The sequence below is a fragment of the Lepisosteus platostomus genome, chromosome 7 (assembly GCF_059453375.1).
Source record: "Lepisosteus platostomus isolate fLepPlt1 chromosome 7, fLepPlt1.hap1, whole genome shotgun sequence".
NCBI classification, from domain to species: domain Eukaryota; kingdom Metazoa; phylum Chordata; class Actinopteri; order Semionotiformes; family Lepisosteidae; genus Lepisosteus; species Lepisosteus platostomus.
The window spans coordinates 40,943,504-40,970,482 of NC_142617.1; the positions used below are offsets into that span (position 1 = coordinate 40,943,504).

Consider the following 26,979-nt stretch of genomic DNA (forward strand, 5'->3'; position numbering starts at 1 on the left):
GGCCAGGGTGTACCCTGCCTTGCGCCAGTTGCTTGCTGGGATAGGTCTGGCCCCATCGCGCCCCTATATTGAAAGAAGCTGAAATGGATGGATGGGTATAGTTGACTGAATGTAGTTATAGTGAGGTGATTGAGATGATTTTTCGCATTAAAAATGCATAAAAGTATTTAACATAGAGGTTAGTTTAACACTCAACCAGATTTAACACACTGTGCTAAACGCATGCTCATTCATGTTTTCCTGTTAGAGTAGCACTGAAACAGCAGGATTGCTCACTTGCCTGCTGGGAAGAGTAGCATTAACATTAACAGGTCTTTTTGTACGTTGCGTGGCATTTCTCTCGAAGCCCATTGTAAAACATTTGATGTTAAATGACGATCTCTGGGGTGGCCAGCAGTGACGCTGGAGAGCCAGAGTCTGATGTTTTGACAGGCATTCTGTAATCTTCAGGTTGTAAATACTTGGAACACTTGAGCAGTTTTAATCAATGTAGCAAGTAATTAATTTGTTCAATTAAAGGAAGAGCAGCCAGCTCTCTTCCTTAAGGGTGTTGGGCTTTTCATTCCAAATGATTTCTAAATGAATGAACTGAACAGGCTGCTTGCGTGATGTAATTGTTCCAAATCTTTAGAAGCTGGTGCTTTAGTGTGATAAATAAAAGCTGATGAATTGTAGCTCTACAAGACTGTGCTTGGTTGCCCTGGGATTACCTAGTTAGTGCTTGTTGGTGAATTATACAGTGAATGTTTTAAAGTACAAGGACGGTGCTGGCAGTTACACAGGTACAGCGAACTGTCTGTGGAAGTGTATCTGAGCCCCTGTGTCAGCTGTTACTCGACAGCCTGGAGGTCAGTAGAAGGGGACGCGTGGACAGGGGGCGGCGGGGTGTGCTGACGGAGTGTCCCGTCTGTTTCTGTCAGCGTCCACGCGGGCCCTCTACGAGAAGAAGCTGCAGAGGCTGGTGGACCCCAGCCGGACGCCAGCCCCCGAACTCGCCCAGAACAGCACCCATGATGCCAGTCAGTACTCCGACAGCGAGGAGGACGAGACGGGTACTGCCGCAGAGCTCTCTCCTGCCTGCTACGTGCTGTTTAACACACAGTCTGTGTCTGTGTTAGTTTGTCAGTAGCAGCCAGTTGCTTTGAATTTTCTAGAAGACTGTTCCCTTTCAGGGCTGAAAATAAACCTTGTTGCATAATGGTTTTCTTCATTTTACTAATTCCATACCCATATACATTTTTAGTGTTTATGCCACATGTCAAGGCATGCTTAGTTTGTAGCAAACCTGAAATACACTTCGTATTGGCCTATATATGTCAGCTTGTGAGACTTGAAATAGCCGGTACTGCCCTTTAAGAGGAACACTCCTAGAAGTCTGTTTATTTCAGTCCTTGGCGTTGTGATGTGTTTAACTTGTTAATTTGTGACTTGTCAGTTTGTGCCCCAGTAGCTCATTACTATGCTGTCTTTATCTAGCCGTTTACAGTGGCTGTGTGTTATCTGTAAGAATTGACTCGACCTTTCTTTTCAGCATTAAACACTGTCATCTTTCACACTCTTGATGTGATGCATATCTCGTACAGGTTCAGAATATGAACCGCAGAGGGCTGCGACAGGCACCGGCAGAGCTCACCATGGTCACAGTCAGCTCAGCCAGCACAGGGTGAGTACCCCGGCTGTGACCTCATGGTTTTAGGTACTAATACGCTGTGTATTTGTGTTGTACTGTATTTAAATCCACAGGTGAAATAGCAGTATTGAGAAATTATACACTCGGGCTCAAGTGTCTATTCATTTTCATAAGAGGGAATTGGGTTTTACAGTGCTCTAAACCATTAATGGGGAATATACATAAGCATTCCCCTTAATGTTTTCCCAGTGTGTTAAATGTTTCTCTGACTCCGATGGGGACATATATATAGGAGAACCTTTTTCACTGCTCATGCATGTAGTTGCTCAAGTATTTAGTTGATGCTGGTTTTGCCACAGTAAGAAATGAACAAACGGCAGTGCAGAAGGTGACGAAGACAAACATGTATTTGAAGTCCTCATCAGCACAGCAGAAGATGGGTGTCTGTTCGTACACATTAGTGTAGATGGTTGTAGTTCTCTTTTACAATTTTCACACAAAAGTGCAGAACAGGTCCTCAAACCTGTGGGATCTCAAGTGAGTTGCACGGTCCATAATTGAGGCATCAATGGAAGTGTGTGCCCAAATAGTTGTTTCTTAATCAGCAGTGCTATCTTGTGGTACTTTGCGTAACTGCACTTAAGATTTCACAAGCACAGATTTCAGTTCTGGAAAGGAAGCTGTTTTTTGACGGTGACATTTTTTAACATTGGTTCACAAACACAGAATAAACGTTAAGGTTCAGTTTTTGTATTTTTGGGTGGGGGGGGTTGTAAACTATCAAAATCAGATCAATACATGACATTTCCTCCACCCCTGCATCCTTCCTGCCTTCAGTGGGTCTCTGTCCAAGCATCCAGTAAAAGGACTTCAGAGAAGAAGCACAAACGATCCTCTGACGAGAGTTGGCTCTGATGGAAACGTTGTACAATAAGGATGTGACCATGTCTGCACCATCCCTCCGGTCTTTGTTCCTGACCCGATGCTGAGGAGTTTGCAGGCGTATCCCATGGTGAAATAAATGAACAGCTCTTGCACAAAAAGAGGCTAATTTGTTTGTCTCCTGCTTTAACAGGAAGGCAGTCCTCCAAAGAATGATGAGGACTTTTATTTCTACCCACAGTGTTTCTCAGCTTGTCAAAGAACAGTGAAGGTGATTTTTCTTTTGGGGATTTACTGAATGCAGAGCTGTTTCTGGGAGTGCTGGGGATACCTTTCTTGTGTGTGTGTGTTCCTATACCTTTTTTGGGTATTTGGAAAAAACACTTTGTTGGGGAAACAAGCTTCATTTTAAAAGACAGGAAGTGTAAGAGAGAGCCATGGGTTGGGGATTTACCCAAGAGAAACATCTTCAAAGTAAAAAAATACTGAATGTTCAAGTCAATATTTTCAGGAAGAGGTAAATTTAAGAGCGGGAACTACAGAAAATTACTCTGACCCATTTTTCTCACATTAATATTCATAGTTTTTTGCAATGAAAAACTTTCCCAGCTGTTTCTCACCTCGTTCAGTGATGTTGGATGTGGGCCCATGCATTGGGAAGTTATCTCCTGACGAGTCACAATTCAGATCTCTTCATATAGGGTCAGAAACCTGTCCTGAGTTAGGCTTTGCCACAGACAGACATTTTGAGAAAGTGACACACTGTTATCCAAGCTGTTCACCGATCTCCTCAGTGCACTGTTCTTGCGTCTTTCGACAAGCTTGTTGTTTGTAATGGGGGTCTGTGTTGTCTGTTTGTGTCCCCAAGCTCAGGAATAATCCTGCTGGTGAGTGTGTGTCCACACCAGATAAAAGCCAAGGCCCTGGCTCACAGTCTGCTCCTATTCAAAGGGCCACCTTCACTGGAATACCTGCAGATCCTGGGGTACGCACCAGCAGGCACCAGCCCTGTCTGTCCTATACTAGCCCATTACGACAGCTGTGCTATGAATAATTGTCTGTTAATCTTTTTTATTGTTTTGTGTATTTGATCAATACAAATGTACCTAAACTGCATTCCTTCTACTTAAAAATTTAAAAACCGAAAGTGAAAATTGGAATTTGGGGGGAAAAAAAATCTTCAAATTTTGAATAAGGGTGTTTCTACTGGGGACAAACATGTTTTTTTTAATTAGTTCAGTAATTAGAACTGTGTACTGTCTTGGACGCATTCATTTAGCATGCCACAACTGAGGTATGTTTATGTTTCTGTTGGTGTGTTCTGTAGCTCATAGCTGAACTGGATTTGGCTTGTTTATTAAAAGATGTGTACTAGGAAGTTTAGGTTTCTGCCAATTAAATATTCATTCTGTAACTGTTTCTAGGGAGGCGAGTGCTGCTTGTCATTGTAAAATTTCCCAGATGTCATACTGGAACACATTTAACAATCATCTCAGGCATTCTTTTCTGCCCGTTTTATTTTTGGCTCAGTTTCCGGCACTCTGTGCTTTAATTTACAGCTTCTGTGTCTCTCCTTACTTTGATAATTTCAGCTATTATGATGACCACCCACGCATGCTAAGCTGGCATTCTTGAAAGGAGAGTGTTTCAGCATAAATAAATGTAATTCTGTACTTTAGTTTTTTAGCTTAAACTTGCAGGTTGATTCAGAATTAAGTGCACTAGTTTATGACTGGGGAGGACAAGCTGTAAGATGAAATTTGATCAGATTGTGTGATTTATATTTTACAAATCCATCGAAGTCCTGGCTTTTTAGTTCAGGACCACTTGATGTAAGTTTTCAGCTGATCATGGCTTAAGTGTGGACATGTACTGCAGATGTTTTGGGTTAGAATATTTTCTAATTATAGTAGTACTGTATCTTTCATTTGTGCACAAGCTTGTCTCAGATTGTCATGGCCTGTTAGATAGTGTTTCTGTTTCTTTCCCTGCCAGGTGTCCCCTCCTCTGTACTCATCCCTGCAGGCCAGTAATGCTGCCAGTCCTGCTGTCTCTGCAGGAGCCGTTTTCAGCATCACAAAACTGGTCGAGGAGGGAGGTTTCTGACTGAGTAAAAAACAGTGGGATTGAAATCCTTTAGAGAGGAACCCCCCTTGTATAATACGTTATAGAAATTTATATACAGTAGTTCTGATGTATTATTTAGCAGATTGTTGATCTGTTTAAATAAATATTCAGATTTAATTATGGACACTTGGATTTTACCAAGTTACCAAAAGGATCTAAATATACTCTGTGATGCTTTTGGAGGATTTGATTATATACCTAACAAAAAGTTGGTTTTACTAGAAATGAGAGTTTGTGACCAGTGGATCATAGTAAACACCATTACTATGAGTAATAGCAAACAGTTACACCACCATTGGCATAATGTCTACAAATTTCTACCTGTACACCTTGGAGTGTGTTTAATATTTATGTATCAATTTATTGATTAATTTTGTGACTGACGTTCAGCATTGGATTAGATATATTAGATATATTTATAATAATGAATAGTTTTAATGTAAGTAACACACCGTGTTCACTATAGAACACATTGTGTTATGGAACAGTAAGCCTTAAAACTTGTTAAAAAAATAGTATGCATGAAAGTGTTTTACCATGGTGAGGATTAAGATTCTGGCTTTACTTTTGAGGGATCTTTGTATATACACATCAAATGCAGCTTCAAAAGATGTCTTGAATTCAGCACTTCTCAGAAGACTTTTTTTGATTTGATTTAGCTTGCTTTGGTAGCTTCTTGCTAAATTTCCTGGCAGAGTGTAGGTTTGATGTGGGCTCAAGTTCAAGGCTTGATGACAGCTCTGCTTTTACTTCAAATGCAGCTGGAGAGCAGATCACCATCTACTCCACCTTTAAAGCCTCCAAGAAGAGGCAGTGACCCGAGCTGCATTACTGCGAGTCCAAAGATGAAGGGGGTCAGTACTGTGCTTCAGGCAGTTTTAATATTTAATGGCAGGGTTATGTGATGCTGGGGATCTCCTTAGTCTTTCGATTTGCATCTCAGCTCTGCCTTTGATGATAATATTTGTGCTAAATCAGATCTGAATTCCAATACACAATTCAAATTTTCAACTACTACACTGTTGAGATACTTGAGTTTCTTCATTGAAGATTTAAGGTAATAATTTTAAAAAAATGAAGTGCAAGATAGTGATATTCTTTCTGTAGTGCAGACATGGAATGGGAAATTGTCTTTGGAACACGTGAACCATTGAAGGCTTCATTGTCGATGACAGCAGCCACATCAAGCCTTTTGCTACCTGTCCCTCTATGAGACATTTGAATGATTCACAAAAATAAATTTAATTGGCATGCCACAGGGTAAAAAGCTGGGGGTTTGATTCCAGTCTTACTTTCCTGTGGCAGAGAATTGCCATGAAGGAATTGCATGAAAAAAGTAACCTATCAGTTTGAGACACTCATCCGTATCCCTTGAGCTATAAAGCCAATTTTTACTGAAGGTCTGTACAGAAATCAGGTTTGTGGTGTTTCCAAACACATGTTCAGCTCTTACCTCCCAGTGTCTATACTCAGTCTTAGTCCTCAGTTGAAGTCTTTTATTCATTTCCGTGCTTCCAACTGCTTAGGCATAGATAAGACTTTCGTCACTATTTCCCTTTAAGTGCTGGCACGTTTTGAAAGACTGGGTGATTTAGCGTATAATATATGTGTGCTTGAAGGGGTTAGGTTGCTCATTTGTACTGGGTCTTTGTTTGTCATTTAACTGGCTTGATTGTTGTCCAGGTGAACTGTTTCTCCATGCTGATGGAACTCTTTGATTGTTTTTTATAATTATGTTGACAGGGTCTGATAATGGTGGACAAGGATACGATGACGAGCAACACTCCAAAACATGCACTCAAGGGCTCCCTTCTTGAACGGGACATCCAGGCAGATCATTTTATTGTGTTATTTCTGTGCCTTTTGTTGAAGGACACAGGAGCACTCACTTGAGTTTCTGTCTGGATTTCAGATTGTTACAAAGACTGTTTTTATTTATTACCCAGTGTATGAGTACTGCTTTAAAGTATGCACGTTCTGCCTTAAAGCTGAGTTGGACTTAACATTATTAGCTGAATCCGATTTTCAAAAACTACTTTGAACAGTTTTTGTAACTTTCTCTGTGGAGAGGGGTTAAGGGAGTTATTCTACATTTTATTTTTCAAATTATGTTTTGGTTTCTTGTGGCCACTGTCTGTATTCCTTTTGAATATCATTTTTTTACGCTTTCACAGCCTGACTGTATGTGTGTTGGCAGTTGTGTATGCACTGAAGTACGTAAAATATATTTACATCTGTCTAAACGGCTAAAAATTATTCAAGGCACTGTTTGATAATTGTTTCCATTTAAATCTTTGGACGACTTGCAATAAGAAACATTATTATGCAATGTATGAAAGGGGCTTTTTTATTTTTTTGTCTTAATAATTGGGCTTTGAGAGAGACCTCTGGATGCCACATCACAGATAAATCACTGCAGGTGTAAGGCCATACTTTTTCATCTGCGGTCAAATCTGCACGTTGCCATGGGTTCTCAGTAGAAAAAAGAAATGGAACAGCCCATACCCTTGCCAGCCGATTTAAGGTCACCTTTTGATGCTTGTGTGCTGGAGTGAGGGATATAATCTAGCGAATCCCTTCAGTGCGGAGGCCTGCCTGCTGTTTGGTCGATGCCACTGGGCTTGACCTGCCGTTAGGAGGGCACCTGAAACCCTGTAGCGCAGGGGTCTGGGATAGAATCTTGTGGTTTTCATTCCATCTAGGCTGTCTGTTGCTTCATCTAACTTAATTTTGGTTTACGGAGTCAATTCTCACTTGATCTGTATGTCTTAAAGGCACTCCTGTACACTGGCCTGTGGTTTTTCAAGACATAAACATGATGTAGTTAATGTAGTGTTTAATGCAGCAACGCATAAATACAAAACAGTCATTATGTTTTCATCTTTTTTTGTTCTGATAACCACCATTCTTTTTTCCTAATAAACAGTAGATTCTTTGTTTTTTCCAGGCTGTCACGCACGTAGGGGGCGGCTATGGTGTTGGCATCTCTTTGCACTGCGTGTGTGGATCTCTCACTTTCCTAGCCAGACCCCGGCTCTTTCTCTCTGACCTGTGGCATCTGCAGTTTGACTCTCTCTCAGCACCGCAGGCCTGGGTTCTGACTAATCACTGTGCTTTGTGTCGCCAGGGAGAATACAGGCCCAGGAAGGAGGATGTCCTGGAGGAGATGTTTCCTGATGAAGTTCGCACCCCGACGGGCATCAGGTAACTGGAGTCCAGCCCACCCACTACCAAAATGAAAACCCTTTAAGGTGTGGGCGTTTGGTTGGGGGACACCTTTTTGGACTCCCTAATTATCTTTTTTTTTTTTTCCTTAAAGCACAGTATGTAATTGATGGAAAATGCAGCAACAATACAGACCCAGTCAGATCTCTTATAGACCCCATGTGTAGATATTTGCAATTGCCACACGAGAAACATATCCAAATGTTGTGAGATAGAGTAGGGTACACAAAGAAAAGGTTATTTCTATTGCACTATCCACACTTTGGGAGTATTAAATACTGTTTAAAAATAATTAATGTACATTAAATATATTGTTCAAACGTGGCTTAAAATAGTACCATTGTAATATATTGAGATACAATATGCCTGCAGAATAGCTCCAGTTACAAAACTGTAAATGACTTTTAATATTTTCTTTTGTTTTTGTGCAAGGTGATTTGGGTAACTGCCAGCACGTTGTCGCATATTGTAACATACTTTGTAGTAATTCATAAATAATGTCGGCAGTCTGCAGCAGATGATTTAAAGCTTTCTCTAGTCAGTCCTTATGTTTTAACAAGCTTTGCAGTCCCAGAGTCGGCTGTCGTTTCATTTTACTGGAGTTAGAATGTCAGCAATAACCAGTCAGGACTAATGGCCCCTTTCAGGAGACTGGGACAAGCCTCATGCTGTATAAGAATGCCATTAATGAAACCCATGAGTTCTCTGAGGGAACCATGGCTACACTAATGCATATGACTTTTGAATTTGTTTCTCTCTCTGGACTTTACTGTTGCCATGTACAAATATCTTGATAAAAACGTGGCATACATGTGTGTTCTTATTGATAACATCAGCCGAGACAATAGACTTTTTTGTGTCTTTCTGAATGTTTGCCTTTTCACACAAAAAAAAACAAACATCCCAACATGAAATGCCAAAATTGTCAGTGACAAAACATGCATGCTTCTCAGCTGTTATTTACATGATCTTCACAGTTGTTGCTTTATGATAAGACAACCTGCTGGCTATGGTAGAAAGGAGAAATATTTTAGTGAACTCCAAAGGAACGTTATGCAGTGCATATCTTTAGTGTCCCCATTTCCTGCTTTTTATGCTGTAAGAAATATAGCTGGCTGCTAACTGTCTTAATTGGCTCATATCCATGTGCCTGGAAAGTAGAGTGAAAATGAACTAAAAAATATATTCTATGCAATGCTCTATCCCCTGCTCCGAGTTATCCTGGCATTATAAAATCCTACTTTGTTACTTGCCGTCAGATTTGGCTGCTCAACCACTTAAGTCAAAGCCGCTGTTTATTTTTTTCAGAATGTTGTGTTAGCCTGTCTTATTCAATGACATTCCTTTGTCATGTTGCTAGGGTGTCTTATCTGGAACAACCACTGAAATATTTACTTATTTTGCCTTTCTGCTTCTGTGAATGATAAAGGGTTAATCTAATGGTGAATTTGGAAAACTATTTAGCACTCGCCGCTTGGAATTCTCGTGATCCACCCCTACTGTGTTGGCAGCTGCACTTGGCTTTCAAATGATTGTTGCTGTATGTATATAATGCCCCTCAGCTCACACAAGTCTTAAAAATGTGCACTTTGGTACTGTAACAACAGCTAGTGACATCAATCAGCATTAGGACAATAACACTTTTTTTTAATAAGCTGTTTTTTTTTATCTTTGAAACATTTGTCGTTTTCTTTGCCGTTACAATAAAAGCTCAATACGTATGTGTAAGGACTGGGTATTGTGAATATTATGCAAGCCTGCGGTTCTGGATTGGCCAGTGTTGCCAGGCATGTAGCTCTTTAATACCAACACATAGCCTTACATTGTACAGTTTAAATGTGACAACCAACCTAGGTCATAATTAGTGAAATACTGCTGGTTGGACACTAAAGATGTAGTTGCATGCATTACCTCATTCGTTCTTCTTTGTCGTGTGTTTTTTCTTCATCACCAGTGCCACACGCAGAAGACCCATCAAGGGTGCAGCAGGCCGCCCGGTGCAGTTCAAGTACAGCGAGATGGTGCCCCACTCTAGACCCCTTCAGCAGGAGAAACAAGAGGAGTTGCGTTGTCTCGTTCCCATCTGGATCCAGGTCCTGGTCTTCCTCGCTTTAGCTGGCTTCTTCCTGTTCGTCTACTATACCATGAACAGCCTGTCTGAGTACACAGAAATCTCCGGCCAGGGATCAGAAGTCACTCAGGAGCAGCTGCCTGCAGCCCCACAGGAGGCTGCAATGGCGCAGGATACACCACTACATACAGCTGGGCAGGAGTGACACCAGATACAGGCACCAGTCCTTCTGCACCTACTGGGTTAAATAGTATTCCTTATCCAAGGTCCTGGGAGACCCCCTTAAGCCAGGGCTGTTTTGATTGTGGATCGTTTATTTTAAAGAACTACAGAACAGCTGTGGCTTGTATTTGGTGTAAACCAATTTGTTTTGAATGAGTGACTGGGTTCTATGTAGACTGATGGCATTCTCCCAATATGAGGGTTAGGAAATGGTTATATGCTTCTGAGGTGGGGGGGGGAAGAGTTATTTTTGCAGTTTTATAAAAATTCATCAGGTCTAAGGCTTTTTATTCTTTTGGTGCTAAAGAAAAGTGCCTTTCTGGAGAAACGGAAATGAAACCTAGGAGTTTGGTCAACGTTTTATAGATAATGAAGCAATAAAGTTAAGGGCAACAGCAGTTCAATTCTAATTTCATTTGGAGATCTAAAGAGCTTGTCCTCCATAGGTTTTCGGTGGTGGTTGAGTAAGGCTTAACATCCCATGGTTGTGCGGCACAAACGGCCAAAGGTCTCAGGTTGTATAAGCACTTCTAATATTTCCGCATTTCAGATTCCCACTCTGTGTATGGAAGCACAGAGAAAAGGGGAGGTAAAAAGGAGCTCTCCTGTGGCATGTATGAATGTTAGAAGGTGTTATCCTCTGCCTTATAGTGGTATGTCAGCATACACCATCTGGAAGTGTTCCAGCAATTTCTGAAGAGATTGGTATTTTCACGATGCGAAAGAAGCCTGATCGTCAGTAGAAACGTAGCGCCACAGTACCATCCCAGCACAGCCCAAGGGGGTCTCCAGTCATTTGCACTTGAACTGCAGCCCTTTACTTCTGGCTACTGGTTTTAAGAAATATGTAATGTTTGGTTCGTGTCCTTGTAGGTTTTGTAGGCGTTGTTGTAAAAACTGGTATGTTTCAAAGCTATTTGAAAAAAGGTTTAATAAAGGATTTATTTCATAAATGACATGGCTGTTAATTCATCCGCCCCCTCACTTGTTTGTGCAATACTTACTCGGACCTTTCTTAAAAAGGGTGGGCGCCAGTTAAAGGGGGTGGTAGGTGCACTTCTGAGAACAGATTGCCCTTTCCCCCTCGGTCACCCTGTGGAAGCAGAATGTCAATCCAACGTGTCTCCCAGTCCCTGGCATGTGCTCTGCAGATTGACAGGTCTGACGTTGTCTCAGTTCATTGGTAATTAGGCCATGCTGAAGCCTTAGTGCATGCTCGACCCATGACGTTTTATTTAAAGACTGGTCTGTGAAGAAATGGCAGTTATAGGCTTTTCTAAATGCACCAAACTAAAGCCCAAATTGTGTGAGCTGACTTCCAGGAACAGAAATCTTCAATATGCCAAACAGTAGTGCGTAAGGTGTAATGGAGGGGGAAAAAAAAAGATTTGATCATTGCCTTATTGTCAAGGCTGTGGAAAATAATGACCTGGTGCATAGCTGATCTAAAACTTGAGGCTTTCCGTCTCTGTGTGTGATCAAAACTGACAGTGAATGATAAGGAGAGAGTAAAGATGTTGCCTTCCAGAATACTGAATCTTGCCTGCAGCAAATTCTGTTCTATGCTTGCTAATGCTTGTTTTTAGGAACCCTGTGGTGTTATATGGAGGATTATTTTTCTCTGCATTTTAACAAGGAAGCAGGGGAAATTGCAAAGCAAAACTTTTTGGGGCTCTTAGAGTTCAAAATATTTCAAAATGTGCCGCAAGGCATTGTTGGACAGATAAGGACAAAAAAGTAACATTTTTTTCATATCAGTTTTGTTTTTTATGAGCAGGAAGACTGGTTTGACCCATGGGAATGATAAATCTGATGGCACGTAAGCCTTAGGTTTTGTTATTTTTTTCCACTAATTTTAGCACATTCACTTCCACATTTTGACAAGATTGTGACATTGGAGTTGCAGATTTGCTGTGGTGCACCAGTCGGATTTACCCTGAAGTGAGCTGACTAGCTACTAATGACTGTAAAGGTTGTGGGAGTTTAATTTTTTTTTTCATTTGTGTACTTCAAAGCAATGACGAATGGAGAAGAAGAAAAACAACTGTTCAGGGCTGCTTTGATACGAAACAAAAAAGGCTTCAAACATCTTTGTGCCAAAAGAAAATTTGCTTTGACAGTTTAATCAGGTTTCTTCTGGGTGGGAGTTTTGAGTTGGCTGAGAAGAATGTGCTTTTTCAATAGGTGTGGGAGATTGTAATATTCTGTGACTAAAGACTTCTCTCCTACCCTATTACACTTTTGTTGTCCCATTATGTAAGAATGGTTGCAAATATGAGGTGGCTGGTGGGTCCATGTAGATTGGTTACCTGTTAGTTTGATTGAATTCTGCCCTTATGTTTTTAAAGGATCCCATGTACTCCGCTTCAGTCACATAATTTTGGAGCTGGTTTCAGACTCTCCCCGTCCTCTGTGTAAATAAGGGTCTCGTTTTTCGTCTTAAGTGTTCGTTAATTTATACCCCACTGGTGTGCCTGGCTCCTTGTTTCACTGCTGAGTTTGAAGCGGTCATGATCCATGCTACTTAACCCATGCACTTTGGGATTTTGAATATCTGAATCAAGTCTCTGAACCTCGCTGTTCCAGTCTAAAAAGGATTAGTTGTTAGTCTCTCAGAGTGTGATGTTGCCTTCAGAACTAGAATAAATGTTTGCAGTCCCATGTACTGCCTGAGGAGCAGCAACATCATGTAATTTAGAGACCAAAACTGAACACAGTATACCGGGTATGGCTCAAGAAATGCACTGAAGAATTACAACATGACTTCCTATGATATTAAACTTTTTGTTATACCCTCTCTACTGTTTGTAATAACCAAATGTGTGGTGTTTAAGTCTTGGCTGGCAGCTATGGTCTTAGCGACTGCATGCGGAAGACTGACATCTCCTTTTGGCTTCTGTTGTGACACTCTGCTGTGTCGGTGTTGTCACAGGATACACAAGCCCCAACAGGGAGCTCCAGCATCAACTGGAGGAGAGGAGTGGACCTACAAGTTACTAGGAGGGCACAAGAGGTGCCGTGTTGTCAAGTGAACCCCAGCTCTCAGCCTTGGGGGATCCCTGTTTCTGTTGTCTGGTGACCTGATCCAGCCTTGAACCTGCAATCATGGAACTCAAGCAGGATACCCTTCCTTATTAAATTCACTGTTTAGTTGGGAGTTCCCAAAACTGTGCAAGTGGACCTTATTCTCCCTCTCCCTGTATTGCACACCAGAGTCTGTTAAAAGGTCTGAAGAAAGTGAAAGACCATGAGACCAGCCTTTTTCCAGGAGGATATCGGAACATCTGATGAGACTTCCTGCAGAGATGGGGCGGCTCAGAGGACAGCACTGCTGTAGCGAGATCGTTCAGGAGCATCGCCCCCAGAACTTGAACCCGTTTATGAAGATGCTATGCAGGTATTTCTGAATACCGGCAGTGTCTCCTCAGCAGTTAGAATTCTGAAAGCACGAGGGGTCGTTGCTGGAGTTTTCAGCCCCAGGCTACGATGAAAATCTGAAATTCTGGAATCATGTGCCCAGACTTCTGGGTAAGGTTGTGAAAACTGTGAAAGTGATTCTTAATGCTGGTCTCCTCTACTGTTGCCTTGTGATTCTGATTGTGTGTGATTTCTCTCAGCCACCTCTGTTACTGCGTTTTGAGGTTTCTTTTTTTGTTGGTGTCGTGGTATGTTCTCTCGAAGGGAAGCAGGTCTGCATTACACTGGAGAGAGAAGCCCGTTGTCATTTGTTCTCCAGCCTCCCAACCTCATCTTTCCTTTTAAAATTGAATTTTGGAAGCTCTGGAAAGTATACGTATTGCACAGACTATGATCTTATGATGCACCTCTTTTATAAAACGATAATGAGGCAACGACGATTTGTCCCGGTGAATTGCTTGTACATTTTTTCCTGGAATTTACATGTAGCTCCGCCTTCAACGAGAACAGCACTGAATTGCAGCAAGCCTTCGAGACGGCCCTCCTCCGGTTAGTATGGATACAGTACTGTCTTGTGTCCTACTGCCCAGTCCACGCCACATGAGCAACCGGATGGCATCGGACATCTTTACGCACCGTACCTTCAGATCATGCTGGGCAGGTTTAGTCAGTCCCCTCAAAGTGATACCACTACCATCCCTAAAAGAAGTAAGATTTTTAAAATAACACTTAAACATATTTTAATCCAGTAAAGCTGCATAATGTATACATCAGATTATTTCTAAGGGATTGTGATATTTGTGCAGTAGCTTCTCTATGTACCCGGGTTTTCTTTCCCGTGTCTTCCTTTCCAAGGGAGGCTGAGCGGCGGATCCTCCGATTCGTGTTAGGAAAGGTTATCAAGTAACCTCACCGACAAACTGGGAAACTCCGCGTCTGTACAAGAACTGTGCTAAACTGTATTTAGAAAGTACGGCCGTATTTCAAAAATGACACTCAGGCAGGCTCATAGCCCCGAACTGTGAATGTAATAACGGAAGTAAATGTGTTTTGTTCCCACCCATTTTGGTGTTATCCTAAAACGCAGAACGCCTGTAAATATTGTATGCAGTAATTGTGAGTAATGGCACCACTGTTTCTGCTCGAAAAGAATGTTGTGTTGTATTTTAATAATACATTCTCGAGAAGCTTTACATGAAAAATATATAAACGGCAACTAAGGATAACCACGAGCAGCGAAGCTGTCCTTTTATAGGAATGCGTTCTCATTAAAAATACATACCAGACGAAACAGGTAAGCAAAATTGCATTAGGACTAAAGCAGGATGTGAAAAGTTGCCAAACCAAAGCTTTTTTTATCGTGCATTGTACAGTATGTATTGGCAGCAGTGCTTTTTTTATCCTGGTTTTTAACTGGGTTTGAAACAAATTGCTTCTGTTCACTTGGGATTTATTTTAGACTTCTAGCCATGAAATGCCAGACCTCGTTGGAGCTGTTAGGTAAGCGAAGCCCGCGGATATTTCCGAGCTTAATATTGTAATGTCAGTAGCCTCCTATTCAACTGAACCGCGAGCATATCCAGTGTGTGACCCACATAAAGACGAAAAATAAAAACAGTTTCGTAGTCACCTGCTCTGTGGCGCCTGTAGGCAGCGGACCTGGCGACTTTTAATAACGCTGAAGCATCAGTCATCGGAGAGCACTGTCTAAACCAGGGTTTCGGCTCCGGCTGGAGGGGCGAGGAGTGGCCATATTTTAAGGGGAGGGGCTTTTATGCACTGTAATCCTCCCCGGACTGTCCCCGCTGAGTGGAGCGAAGCTCTTGAAAGGCGTCTTGCAGAGAGGAGTAGACACCTGTCTTCGGCAAACGGAAAAGTGAGTCCTGTGTAATTTGTTACCGCAAAGCTCCGGCTTCAATAACTTTGATTGAAAAAATAATGGATAAATCGTGCGATCTCATTCTTTTTAAAATAACTGAAATTAATCATTTTACTGGGTTTATATGGTCGCGGATTTTAACTATAAAAGTAAGTCGAACCGCTGTGCTGTCAGTTTTAATGGAGCTAATTAATTTATCTCTGGTGGGGGGGGGGATGTTGGTATGGCACAGAATGTAGTACATTACGAATGTCATTCAGGCTTAAGGCTTCTCCGGCTTTTAAAGAGGTCAGCTCGGCAACTCCACCCGGAATGAAAATCAGTTGTAGTTAATGTAACAAAAGAGAGGACGTGATTGTTCCAAATCCTTTCCAAAGTGATGTTAATTTTCGATGTGTGAATGCTGGGATGATCCATGCTCTCCACTTCAACTTTTTAGAAAGACGCAGTATTATACTGTTTTTAATTCTTTAATGCGGACGTCTGTTTAACTTACAGTAGGTTACTTTTAATTTAGAAGGAACCACGATTCATTATACTGTGATTGTTCAGCAATTATGTTTCGAATAGAAACTAAACTCTGATTATCTACATTCCTTCGAATACAAGAAAACGTAGCCTTTCTAGCGCTTTCTGTCGAATTACACGTCATCCCTATGCTGTGCTGTGGAGATACAGTATATGTATCTAGTACAGTTACCTATGGACTAACAAGTGGGCCTAAGTATGGGTTTACATTTCCTTTGCGAAAGGAGCTATCGAGCTCCAAAGGATTTGGGCAGCATTTAATTCTAGGGCTGTCCTGTCAGGCAAACATACGTTGATTAATTTTGGTCACTCATTAAAAGTGATCTTCCTATATATTGTACCAGCACCAATACATTATTTTTTATAATATATTTTAAAAGTGATATCTGCATATGTATATCTCCTTATGAAAGTTTATCCTAGTAAATTTGTGTGTTTTTTATACAATACCTGTGGTCCTACCATGATTGAGCTGTGGAAATCCTTTATTTTGCTATTTTCACCATATCTACAGTTTCTTTCCTTTCCTCTCTGTTCATTACTGTGTTTTAAATCATGATTTTGATTTTCCTTGCTATTGTGTATACTAGTAAAATTCTAAATGGGACATCTTCTGTAGAATGTTCTTTGTAACAATTGTTAGAAATTGTTTCATGCTTTGTGACATTTCTTAGGCCCTCTATAAACTGATTCCTGACAGGTGTCATTGCATCTCCTGGGCAGAAGCATAGTGGGCACACTGTACAAATGCATTTGCAACACTGTCCTTAACTGGCATTGGAGTACGAAACCCAAAGATGACTCACAAATGGAGGTTTTGTAACTCCGCTAAAGAGCCGTAGGTTAATGCAGCAGGGCTAATTTTATTTTTTCTCTTTTTCCCCATGCTAGCCGTGTCTCTCAGTTTCTCCCTTTGCAAACCACAGCCCAGCATGTATCCTTCTGGAGTGGAGGTGCAGACAGCTGCTGTCCTTTTACTTTTCATTTTTTTTCTTCACTAAGACGTACATCTGAGGCCTGATATCAGATGCAGACTTGCGCCGTCTGTTGCCGCATGTGAGGGGTTGCCATGGAAATGAGGCTCGTCTGGATTTGCCGGAGACGGGGTGATTAGCATAATGAGTCAAAGTGCAGAACCAGAGTTGTGCGCCGAGCAGCACTGGGGCAGTGAGGTGTTATGTGTCATAAATGAGGTGGAGAAAGACAGGCGTAGAGAAGGAAATACAGACAGAAGGATGAGCTAAACTCGATTGGATCCCTGGAATGTTTTCGGTTTCTTACTGCAGTTGACCTTTTTACAAATGGTTTCCAGAAAGTCCTTGTTCCAGTTAATTCTTGGTTACTGGAGTGATCCTCAGCAACTTACAGAAACTGTAACTGGTCTGTAGTAAAACTGGTGATCAGAATTTCTTTCTGCCGGTGACTGTATCTTTCAAGACCTGTAAAACTCATGTCATGGATGTTGCACCTTGGTCAATTAAGCAACTAAGGATCAGTTCCAGGAATGGGCAGTGCTGGCTGGGCATCCCCAGAGTAGCGTTGGCGTTAGTAGGCCAGGACTGTGATGCCTGCAGACCTGCAGCGATGTCACAGAGAGAGACTCTGCTCCTCCAGTCAGGCGCTCCGCAGCTCAGCGTGTGTCCAGTGAGGAGTGGCGCTGCAGGTGGGTGTACCCCACTCCCGAGACTGCACAGGAGTTTTTGCCAGTGAACATTAAAGCACCTGGTAACTCGGTTGGGCGAGCATTTATAAAATATTCGGCAAATGCACAGATTAAAAAGGGATCAGTTCAGTGATAATAGTTCAGGATCAAAGTCCTGTAGCAGCATGGAGTGGATCCCTTGGGCTGAGGTTATCCGGTGTTTAAGGTAAGGAGTTTGTTACCAGGCTATTGTTCAAGCCCTGGCTAAGCTCCTGCTTGATCATTTGGTTAAGATACCAGACCAAGATCCTTCCATCACTGACACTGCAGGATCAGTTGTTAATGCCATAGTTTTCCCCCTTAGTCTTTTGGAAAAGCCTTTGCATAAAAAGTCTTTAAAAAAAACTGTTATCATTGATCACAAGGCTTTAGTAGTGAAACATTGATTTAAGCATTTTTTGTCATATTGAACAGTAATTTCCATCCATCCATTTTCTAACAAGCAAGGGGCACAAGGCAGGGTACACCTTGGACAGGATGGTTGTCCACTGTAGGGTACAGACAAACACAGACATGAACATACTCACACCAGGGCCAAGTCTCCCAGAAGCCAGGTCACTGGCCACTATGTTCTTGGACTGTGGGTGGAAATTGGAGCACCCAGAGGGAGCCCACTTGAACAACATACATCCAAACTCCACACAGATAGCACCCCAGATCCAGAATTGAACCCAGGGCCCTAGCACTGGGAGGCAGTAACACTAATCACTGCGCCACAGTGCCGCCCTGAGCACTGATTTGATTTACAAATATTCCCCCTTTTATCACATGGTTGAATCCTTTTGATCTGTCCCAAAAGTAATAAAAAAATGAATTTTAATGCAATTTTCTTGACAAAAGGGAGATAAAGGCCCAGGTTTATGGGAACCGGGCCAAACGTTTTCTAATATGTGAGGGAGAAAGACATGTTTTCAAGATCAGTGACATGATTAGAGTGCCTTGTTTTAAACTGTAAATTAGGATCCAGTAAACTAAATCTGGTGGGCGTACATATCCCCTTTGTTGTTCTCACACTGTGATGCAGGCTGTTAAAAACAGTTCTTCTCTAAATCAGGATTGATGTGCTCCCCAAACATGCCAGCAAAAGCTATCTGACTCCCATAACGAGAGACCGCCACACTAGGTCATTGTTATGTGTGCAAAGTGATGCTTTTAAATCTATTATTAAAGCTGAGCGCCTCTGAGCACGGGATTCAGCCCCTAGCATTTAAAACTGTCATTGTTTCTATGGCAACCCACCCCTGCACATCAGGCAATTTTCGAGCAATAAATTCTCTGGGATTTCTTTTAAGGAGCGCTGGTTTCTCTTTGATCCCGCTGCTTCAGAGGTGACTGGAGTTGCACCTTGCTATGATTAAATTGGGAGCGGGGAATTAATGAATTCGCTTCCCAAGCACGCCAGAACAATGCCCATGTCATCACAGCCCAGGGAAAGAAGTGAGAGAAGAGAAGTTCAGAACTCTGTAACAAAGGAAGACATTCCTGTGCCCTGGTCTTTGACAAATTCACTTACACGAGATTTACGTGGTATAATTGATTTACATGTTATAATCTCTTGGATCTGAACATTAAATTTACAGAAACTGTAACTGGTCTGTAGTAAAACTGATCAGAATTTATTTCTGCCAGTGACTGTATCTTTCAAGACCAGTAAAACTCATGTCATGGATGTTTTCCTGCATTACAGTCTTTTAGATTGCTGGAAAATTAGTTTTTCCACCCTCTGGCCTGAAGTGAAGTGTTGTAAGGGAATGCATGTTGCTGATAGTTGATTTGCAATGGCTCCCCAGTTATTCAACCAGTAATGGCCTTCCTTCAGGGAGAAGGTCCTGATGCTGAGACTGTGCCAGTTTTGGCCTAGGCTGCATCGTTCACTGAGACCAGGACACAAACTGAAACACACGATTGGGTGTGCGCTGGTTGAGCTGGTTGGGTCTTAGTTGGCCAATTAGATGTGTGCTGGTGGAGGTGAGTGGGTCTTAGTTGGCCAATTGGATTTCTGCTTGTGGAGTTGGGTGGGTTTTGGTTGGCCAACTGGAAGAGTGCTGACTGATCTTTATTTGGCCGATTGGATTAGTACTGTTGTAGTTGGCCTGGTCTTAGTTATCCAGGTATTTCTGGGCTGTTGGTACAAAAGCAACTCATGGGACCTTGAAGCAACGTCCGTGAGAAATGTGCGTTTTGCATATTTTAATTGAAGCAGTACAAGACGATTTATTTCTGTAGCTGAATGAAGTAAGGGGATTCTATATTCCTATGCAGTGGGGAAACATGAGAATGTGATCTGTTAATTAAATGATGGCTCATTTTTCATATAATTGATTTTCTGCTGCCGGCGGTTGTTTTCATTTAGCTCCATTTCCGATGGATGATTCCCAGTGCTACTGTGCAGATAGCGTGTTGCTGCACACTATGTCCAAGCTGTTCTTCATGGTTACAGGGTGAGCGGACTTCTTCCTGCTCCCACAAATTGCCCATGAAGAGGATATCAAGCCTACCTTTCTTGTGTGGTTTTGAAAATCTGAATTTTTCATTCATGCAACCAACCCTCCATCTATCAACCCATCCATCCAATTTCTAACAGTTTTATCTGACGAAGGGTCACAGAAGAGCTGTAAGCCTGTCCCGGCAGGCGAAGGGCGTGAGATGGGGTTCACCCTGGATGGGGACAAGCACGCACACACTCCCAAAATACAGTTTGACTAAGAATATTGGATGAAGAACTTTTCCGATGACAAGGGTAGCAGAGTAAAGAATAATGAATAAATAACATTTTTTTGCAGTAATTCACAACTGATGCCCAGTTCTGTAGCTGCCAGGAAATGCCACGAAGCCACTTGGATGTCAATGCCAGCTGTGGTCAACACACTCATCCTGCAGAATATCACCGACAATCTGAAATGATTTGTTCAGATTTCTTCTGAAAGGGGCACAGCTATAAAAGAGCAATTAGTTAAACACAAAATGGCAAAACCCCCTCCTGTGGCCTTTCTGTTCATTTAATGACTACAAAAGCCAAATGCGTGGTACGCCTTCAAAGCCGGAGGGTCCCGATTAGTCCCGCTCCAATCCTGGATGTGACAGGTCAGCAAGAGGTCATGGGCTGTTAGTTTACCCATGGTGCTTTTGGGCGGGAGTAGTGCTTGTCTCTGGGAGCCTGACAGCCCCAGTACTGCGTGTTCACTGGTCCAGGGAGGGAGTGGAGAAGGGCTGGTTGCTTGGTTACTAATGGATGGGTAGCGACAGTCCCCTGGCTTCACACACTGCATATTGTGTACTCATCCCAGGAAGGACACAGCAGACAGCCATGAAAAATCAATTACATTCCGGCCTTGGGATTTCAGCCTGTTTCTGTGTTTGCGGTCAGGCCTCCAAAGTGGGGCAGGCAGAGATTTCAATAGGAATGAACAAGTAACTGAAATCATTATTTGATATCGCCGACCACAAAGCAATTTGTAATTCTCTCACACAAAGCCGCATTTCTGGCATTTTACTGAAAGGCAAATTTCCTATACCCGTTCCACAATGATGATTTTTTTTCTAAAGATTCTTTGCCTATTTTGAAATGGGAGTTTCTTGAAGGAAAAATAACTTTCCTATCTGAAGCTCATTTGAGATTTTACAGATAAACTAATCCGTCATTTTGTGTTTCTACATATAAAATACAATATTTTTTATCTTTTGTCTTGCCACGTATTATTAATGATGTTTAGTATTATTATTGCTTAATGCTGAGGCAAATAGAAACGGACTAGCGAAAATTGTGAAAAAGTCTTTTTTGTGCTTAAAAAATACTAAAATTCTGCACCTGGCTCTCATACTGTAGCTGTTGTTGAGGGAAAATTCACCTGGATGTCCTTTTATTTGATTCAAAGTCTAGTCTCTCTTGCATTCCAGGACTTTGCTGGAGAGAAGAGGAGATTTTCTCATTCTTCCCTGGCACAGCTTCATATTCTCGAGCCCCTCCGTATGGCCCCCTAAGTGAATCCAGTGTTGGTGTGGAAGAAGACCATTGGCATGGCTGTGGCGGCCGCCCACGAGTTCCACTGGCTCAGCCTGGCCCCTTTGCCCACTGGCCGAGTGTATCATTCCTTAGCAGAGGTGGGGGGGCAGCTGTTCGTGGTGGGGGGCTGCGACGAGACGGGCCAGCCCATCAGCGCCTTGGAGCTGTACTCCCCCGAAGTGGACCAGTGGGTCGGTCTGCCCCCGATGCCCACCCCCCGGGCCGGCGCTGCTGTAGCTGTCCTCGGGAAGCAGCTGCTGGTGTTGGGCGGGGTGGGTATAGACCAGCGCCCCCTTAAGTCTGTGGAGCTGTACAACACAGAGGAGGGCCGGTGGAGGAAACGGAGCGCCCTGAGAGAAGCAGCCATGGGTATCTCTCTGACTGTGAAAGGTGAGGGAGAGAGAGACACGGAAGACAGAGCTGAGCTGACTCAAGGACTAGACATGAGGTCAGGCTGCAAGAAGTGATTTATCTGCTATACAGTATCTTCTCATTAACCTATACTAGAAGAGGTCACTCCAATTCAACTTGGGGAAATGAATAATGGCGTGCAATGGAATTAGAGGCGTCTCCTGTGTTCTGTAGAGCACATTCACCGGTGGGCCTGTAAGTCCCTGGTGTCCTCTTTTTCACAGTGTTCACACAGCCTTGCAAGAAAGCAATGAGTATGGATCTTCTTGTAGAAACATGTAGCGAATATCTCCCTGGAGGTCTTTAGCTGACTGAATTATCCCTCTAAGTGATTGATTCCATAATCGATGGAGGTGAGAAGTGAGGTTTCCCTTTTACCTGGGCCTTGTTAGATACAGGATATCCCCATCCTGTCATCAAGGTGCTGCAGCCAAGGTCACACCTGTTTTCTCTTTACCTTCATGTGGGTAAACAGAAAAGAAAGTGCTGTTTTGATGTGAGCCTTCTTCTTCCCTGTCTTCACCAGTGTGACAGGTTTATTATTCTGTAGCTGAGTGCTGTGTGAATATATTTTGCAGTTGTAAAGGTATGGATGAAATAAGAAACACTCCTGCATGCTGTGAGTAAATCACGTGCAAAACACAGTGATCAGGAGTGTTTCTAATTAAATTATTGCCCTTTGCTATCTCCTTATCCAAGCGTGATTAAACATGCGCGTGCTTGTCCTTATTCCTTTACCAGGGAGAAAGCACTGGTGTGGCACAGCCACTCAGCTGTCAAGCTGACAGGGCCCTGACGCCCGCCCTCTTCTGCCTTTTCTTTTCGCAGACGGCAGGGTGTTTGCAGTAGGAGGGATGGGGAGGGATCTGTTCCCCCGGAGTGTCCTCCAGCAGTACGACCTGCGCAAGGACATGTGGGTATCGCTGTCCCCCATGCCTACCCCGCGATATGATGCAGCCGTCCACCTCCTGGGTACCAAGATCTATGTGGCAGGTGATTGAGTCATGCAGCACTGGGTGTCTCCAATGTGCATAATAATAATAATAATAATAATAATAATAATAATAATAATTAATTCCTTACACTTATGTAGCTCTTTCTGGACACTCCACTCAAAGCGCTTTACAGGTAAAGGGGACTCCCCTCCACCACCACCAGTTGTGAACTGCAGGGTGATATGGCTGCTGGCCAATAATAGTACTGTATGTGTAAAAATACAAAACACAGCACATCAAGCGCAGGAGAGTCATGGGGTGGTGGTTCAGTCTGCACAGACAGGCACTGCATCTTGCATTCATCTGACTTCTTCATCACTTCCTTTTCCCACTTTCATCAAGCCTTAAATTCATAGTCAAACTTGTCTGGGAGGCAGGCAAAAGGGAAATCATTCACAACACTGGAAGACGTCCCCTGACTTACGGGATGTGCGGTGTTTACACTGACCTTTTTTCAGACTGACGCGACCTTGTCTCTCCCAGAATCCTCAGTCTCACAGCGCTGTCTCTCCTCCTGCAGGTGGCAGGCAGTGTAAGCGGTCTGTCAAGGCCTTTGAGGTGTATGACACCGAGAGCCGCTCTTGGGCTGTCCTTCCCAGCATGCCCTGCAAGCGAGCATACTCAGGCCTGGTGTGGGACAGAGAGGGGCAGCTGTACAGCCTGGGGGGGCTGCGGCAGGGGGGCGTCCACCAGCGGCCCAAATTCACCAAGAACGTCAACATCTTCGACAGTCAGCAAGGTGACCGTCCTCATGAGGTACAAGGCCAGGGAAAGGATTCCAAAAGTGCTTCATTTCCTGAAGGGAAGCGGGGATTCCAAACAATACAGGAGATGGGACTGCTGTTGCTTTCTCACTTGACTGTGTGCGAAGCAGTTTCTTCAGTAGTGTCAGACAGTTTTGTGTTTAAGTAACAATTACTACTGTTAAATTAAAAATGTAAAAATTTGGTAATTCTAGTTACTAGAAAGAGATACTATATATACTGTCTTCCTTTTTCCATGGAATTCTCTCTGGGGCTAGTATTTGTAATTGCAAACATACAATACCTTTGAACTAGATGTGTCTGTACAAAATCTTAGTAGCTCACATAGGACAAACCTTTTTACTGGCTACGATAACTGGATGTACTGCATTTACACTGTAATGACTTTTTTGGAAAAAAATGGCAGTGCATAGTCCCAATTTTAAGGAGAAATATTTTCTAGGCTAGTATGATGGGCTGGTTGTTTTTAGCAAATTGCTTTGTTGTATTGAACACCACACTTTTAATTGGTTATTCAGATGAATGGGAATTTTCTGGCCTCTAGTCCTCTGAAAGCAGAATCTGAAACAAAAAAAACTTCTTTTGTTTTTCCTTAATTATAGTATTCCATCTCAGTGGCTTTGCAAGAACTAGCTTCTTGCCTTAATGAGACTCTTGGGCTCCTGGTCTTAGCTAAGCTAAACGAATATTGGGCTTTGTGAGAAATTAATTAAATGAGCAAAACTTGACTGTGATGTGATGCAGGGTCTTCATGCTCCTCAAGAAAAGAACTGCTATGAGCCCTGTTGAACTAGCAAAAAAGCAAATTGCTGTGTCTGCCATCTATCATGTAATTCTGGGTTTCAAAAATAAACTGGAAACAAGGTCAGAGTCAGAATGCAACAAATAAATTGTGTTACCGTATCTCTCGCAGCAGCACTAAGTCTCTGGTCTCTGTCCTTTGCAGGTGTTTGGCAGAAGTCTGAGGAAACTGTGTCCTTGAAGACGAAGCGAGCAGATTTCGTGTCTGCATTCCTGCAGGGGAGAGTGATTGTGGCTGGAGGACTGGGTGAGAGAGGGGCAAGAGAGCAAGTAGGGGCAGCCCCACTGTAATCCCAGCCTTGACTCAGGCACCAGGCACAATGTGGAGCACACACAAGCAGAAATGTCTGATCATCTGGCCTTGTGCATCCTGCAAGAGTGTTCGACCAGGACACTCCTCTTTATAACCTGGGCACAGTTTTCTCTGCCTTGCGACATGCTCTATTGAACGTGCTGGGGTTTTGTCATAGACGCATATGTGTTTTTGGAAGTGTGCTGGACGTGGGTTACCACGGCAACAACCACATACTGAATTTAGGAGAAACAAGTAGGTCTAATTTCCTGTAAGGAAGAATGAACCTGTTCTTTATTGCACAGTGTAAACTAATTTTGGTCATATACTGATGTTTTACTGCCATACAGTATATATCACTTTGCTATCATGTCTTATTTTCAGTCTGTAATATGTTAGATGGCGTGTTGGAGACATTGCATTGTACAGACCCTGAAACGGGCAGGTAGTGTCCAGTGGGGCAGTGGAAACTGTTTGATTGTTTCTGAAGCTGCCATGCTGTTTTTCGTGGAAGTGCCCTCCCACATGTTCTTTTATTCCCTGAGTGATTGGAAGTGATGCAGAAGAACTGTGGGATGAGTCAGAACCTCTCGCAGGCGGGTCCCTGTCACAAGGGTCAGCCAGTGAAAGTGTATACAGTATGTACGGGGGCTGCAATCCTGAGTGTTTTCAAATAGGTCTCTATTCATAAGCACCTAATTTACGACAACCCAGATGTATTTAATCACTAAACACCAAGTCGGAGAGGAAGTGCAAATTCTTTATTTGCATTAATTTACAGAGCTGTAGAAACCCAAACTGTGTTCCAGCCACAGATGGCTGCTTTCAGTGTTGAACACATGGCACTCTTACTGTGATCAATCTTAATGTTACAACTAAATATGATACTGAACATCTGCTTTCAATCAGCACAGTATTTCACATATCTGATACCACGGATGTATTTATATTGTACTTAAAAGGAATCACTAGATTGACTTTTCAGTCATCGAGGGCAACACTGCAACAGGTTTTATAGGTCTCCTTGTATCATCCGCAGCATAAGACCTGTGCTGGAGGGAGACATTTCTCTAGTTAAGCCACCAGTTAATTGAGCTAAAGCTTACTTAGTCTTCCTTGGGTTTTGTGGTGTTGCTGCTTTAACTTAAGGACAGCTGCTTGAGTACAAAGTCAGACTGTGCAGTTTGAGATGCCGTGAAGGAGCTGCTGTGGCTCTGATTGTACTGGGTTGCTCACTGCTGGTATGTGGGGCTGTCTCTGCAGGTAACCAGCCCTCCATGTTGGATTCTGTGGAGGCCTATCACCCAGGAAAGAGGAAGTGGGAGTATCTGCCCCCTATGACCTCACCCCGCTGCTCCGCCTCCTGTATTGTCATCCAGGACCGCCTCCTAGTGGTGGGAGGAGTCAACCAGAGCCCTAGCCCTGCCCATGAGGTCCTGTATGTGAAGCTGGGGGAGTCGCTGTAGCCTCTTTCGGCAGGACCCAGCAGTGAGAGCTGGGGATTGAACAAGGACGCTGCCTCTGTGCACTCTGAGCAGTGAAGGTCTGTCTCTAGGAGAGGACTGTGCATTTCTGCCCGCTGGGAGCCTCTGTTACTGTAGGTTTTCATTTCAGCCTAGCTCTGAACCAGCTTACTGACTTAATGGGGCCAATTTGCCAACGTCTCTCAGCTCTTCAGGTGCTTTAAAGAGACCAAGAAAACCTGCAGATATACAAGTCTTCTCCAGCCAGGATTGGACAGCCCTGCTCCAAACGTCCAGACGGTATTGGAGAGTTGTTCAAATCACAATAGGAGGCTAAGGATTGTTTGGCAGCTCTGATTTCAGCTACCTTTCAGTTACAGATTGGACTAAAGCAAAGTAGACCTGCATTGCATTTCGTAAATTGAACTTGATTTGTTCTTCACACACAGCTTTGTTTTTATATGCAGAAAATGTGATATTAACCAATAGCACAGAGATCAGATTAGAGTCATTAGGCAAGTGATATAATTTTTGTTGCCTTTTTTAATCATATCTCATCTCACTTCG

General features: G+C 42.9%; 2 protein-coding genes and 1 long non-coding RNA gene across 10 annotated transcripts in view; 2 read left to right on the top strand and 1 right to left on the bottom strand.

Annotated features, from left to right (window-relative positions):
* lemd1 (LEM domain containing 1) overlaps nt 1–11,110 on the top strand; it is a 56,175-nt gene extending 45,065 nt beyond the window's left edge. For 4 of the 7 annotated variants that reach the window (XM_088640380.1, XM_088640379.1, XM_088640375.1 and 1 more), the window contains 9 exons: nt 921–1,052; nt 1,584–1,663; nt 2,706–2,783; nt 3,381–3,497; nt 4,508–4,604; nt 5,399–5,493; nt 6,383–6,469; nt 7,767–7,843; nt 9,819–11,110. In XM_088640380.1, coding sequence (XP_088496506.1) covers nt 921–1,052; nt 1,584–1,663; nt 2,706–2,783; nt 3,381–3,497; nt 4,508–4,604; nt 5,399–5,493; nt 6,383–6,469; nt 7,767–7,843; nt 9,819–10,140 — 1,085 coding nt within the window. In that variant the 3' untranslated portion in view covers nt 10,141–11,110. The remainder of the gene's footprint in view (nt 1–920; nt 1,053–1,583; nt 1,664–2,705; nt 2,784–3,380; nt 3,498–4,507; nt 4,605–5,398; nt 5,494–6,382; nt 6,470–7,766; nt 7,844–9,818) is intronic. The other 3 variants (XM_088640376.1, XM_088640377.1, XM_088640381.1) reach the window with 3 other exon arrangements.
* LOC148658776 (uncharacterized) lies at nt 7,143–15,306 on the bottom strand. The gene is made up of 3 exons (XR_015940171.1): nt 15,205–15,306; nt 9,776–14,273; nt 7,143–7,431 (listed from the first exon to the last, which is right to left on the bottom strand). It is a non-coding gene; the product is annotated as an uncharacterized LOC148658776 (long non-coding RNA).
* On the top strand, nt 14,655–26,979 carry klhdc8a (kelch domain containing 8A). Of its 2 annotated transcripts, none has more exons than XM_088640383.1 (6): nt 14,655–14,868; nt 21,581–22,076; nt 22,926–23,090; nt 23,613–23,831; nt 24,803–24,904; nt 26,213–26,979. In XM_088640383.1, the coding sequence occupies exons 2-6, from the start codon at nt 21,701–21,703 to the stop codon at nt 26,413–26,415; spliced, it is 1,065 nt and encodes a 354-aa protein (XP_088496509.1). In that variant the 5' UTR covers nt 14,655–14,868; nt 21,581–21,700; the 3' UTR covers nt 26,416–26,979. The 2 variants fall into 2 exon arrangements, with proteins under 2 accessions (XP_088496509.1, XP_088496508.1); XM_088640382.1 differs by lacking the exon at nt 14,655–14,868 and adding an exon at nt 15,296–15,450.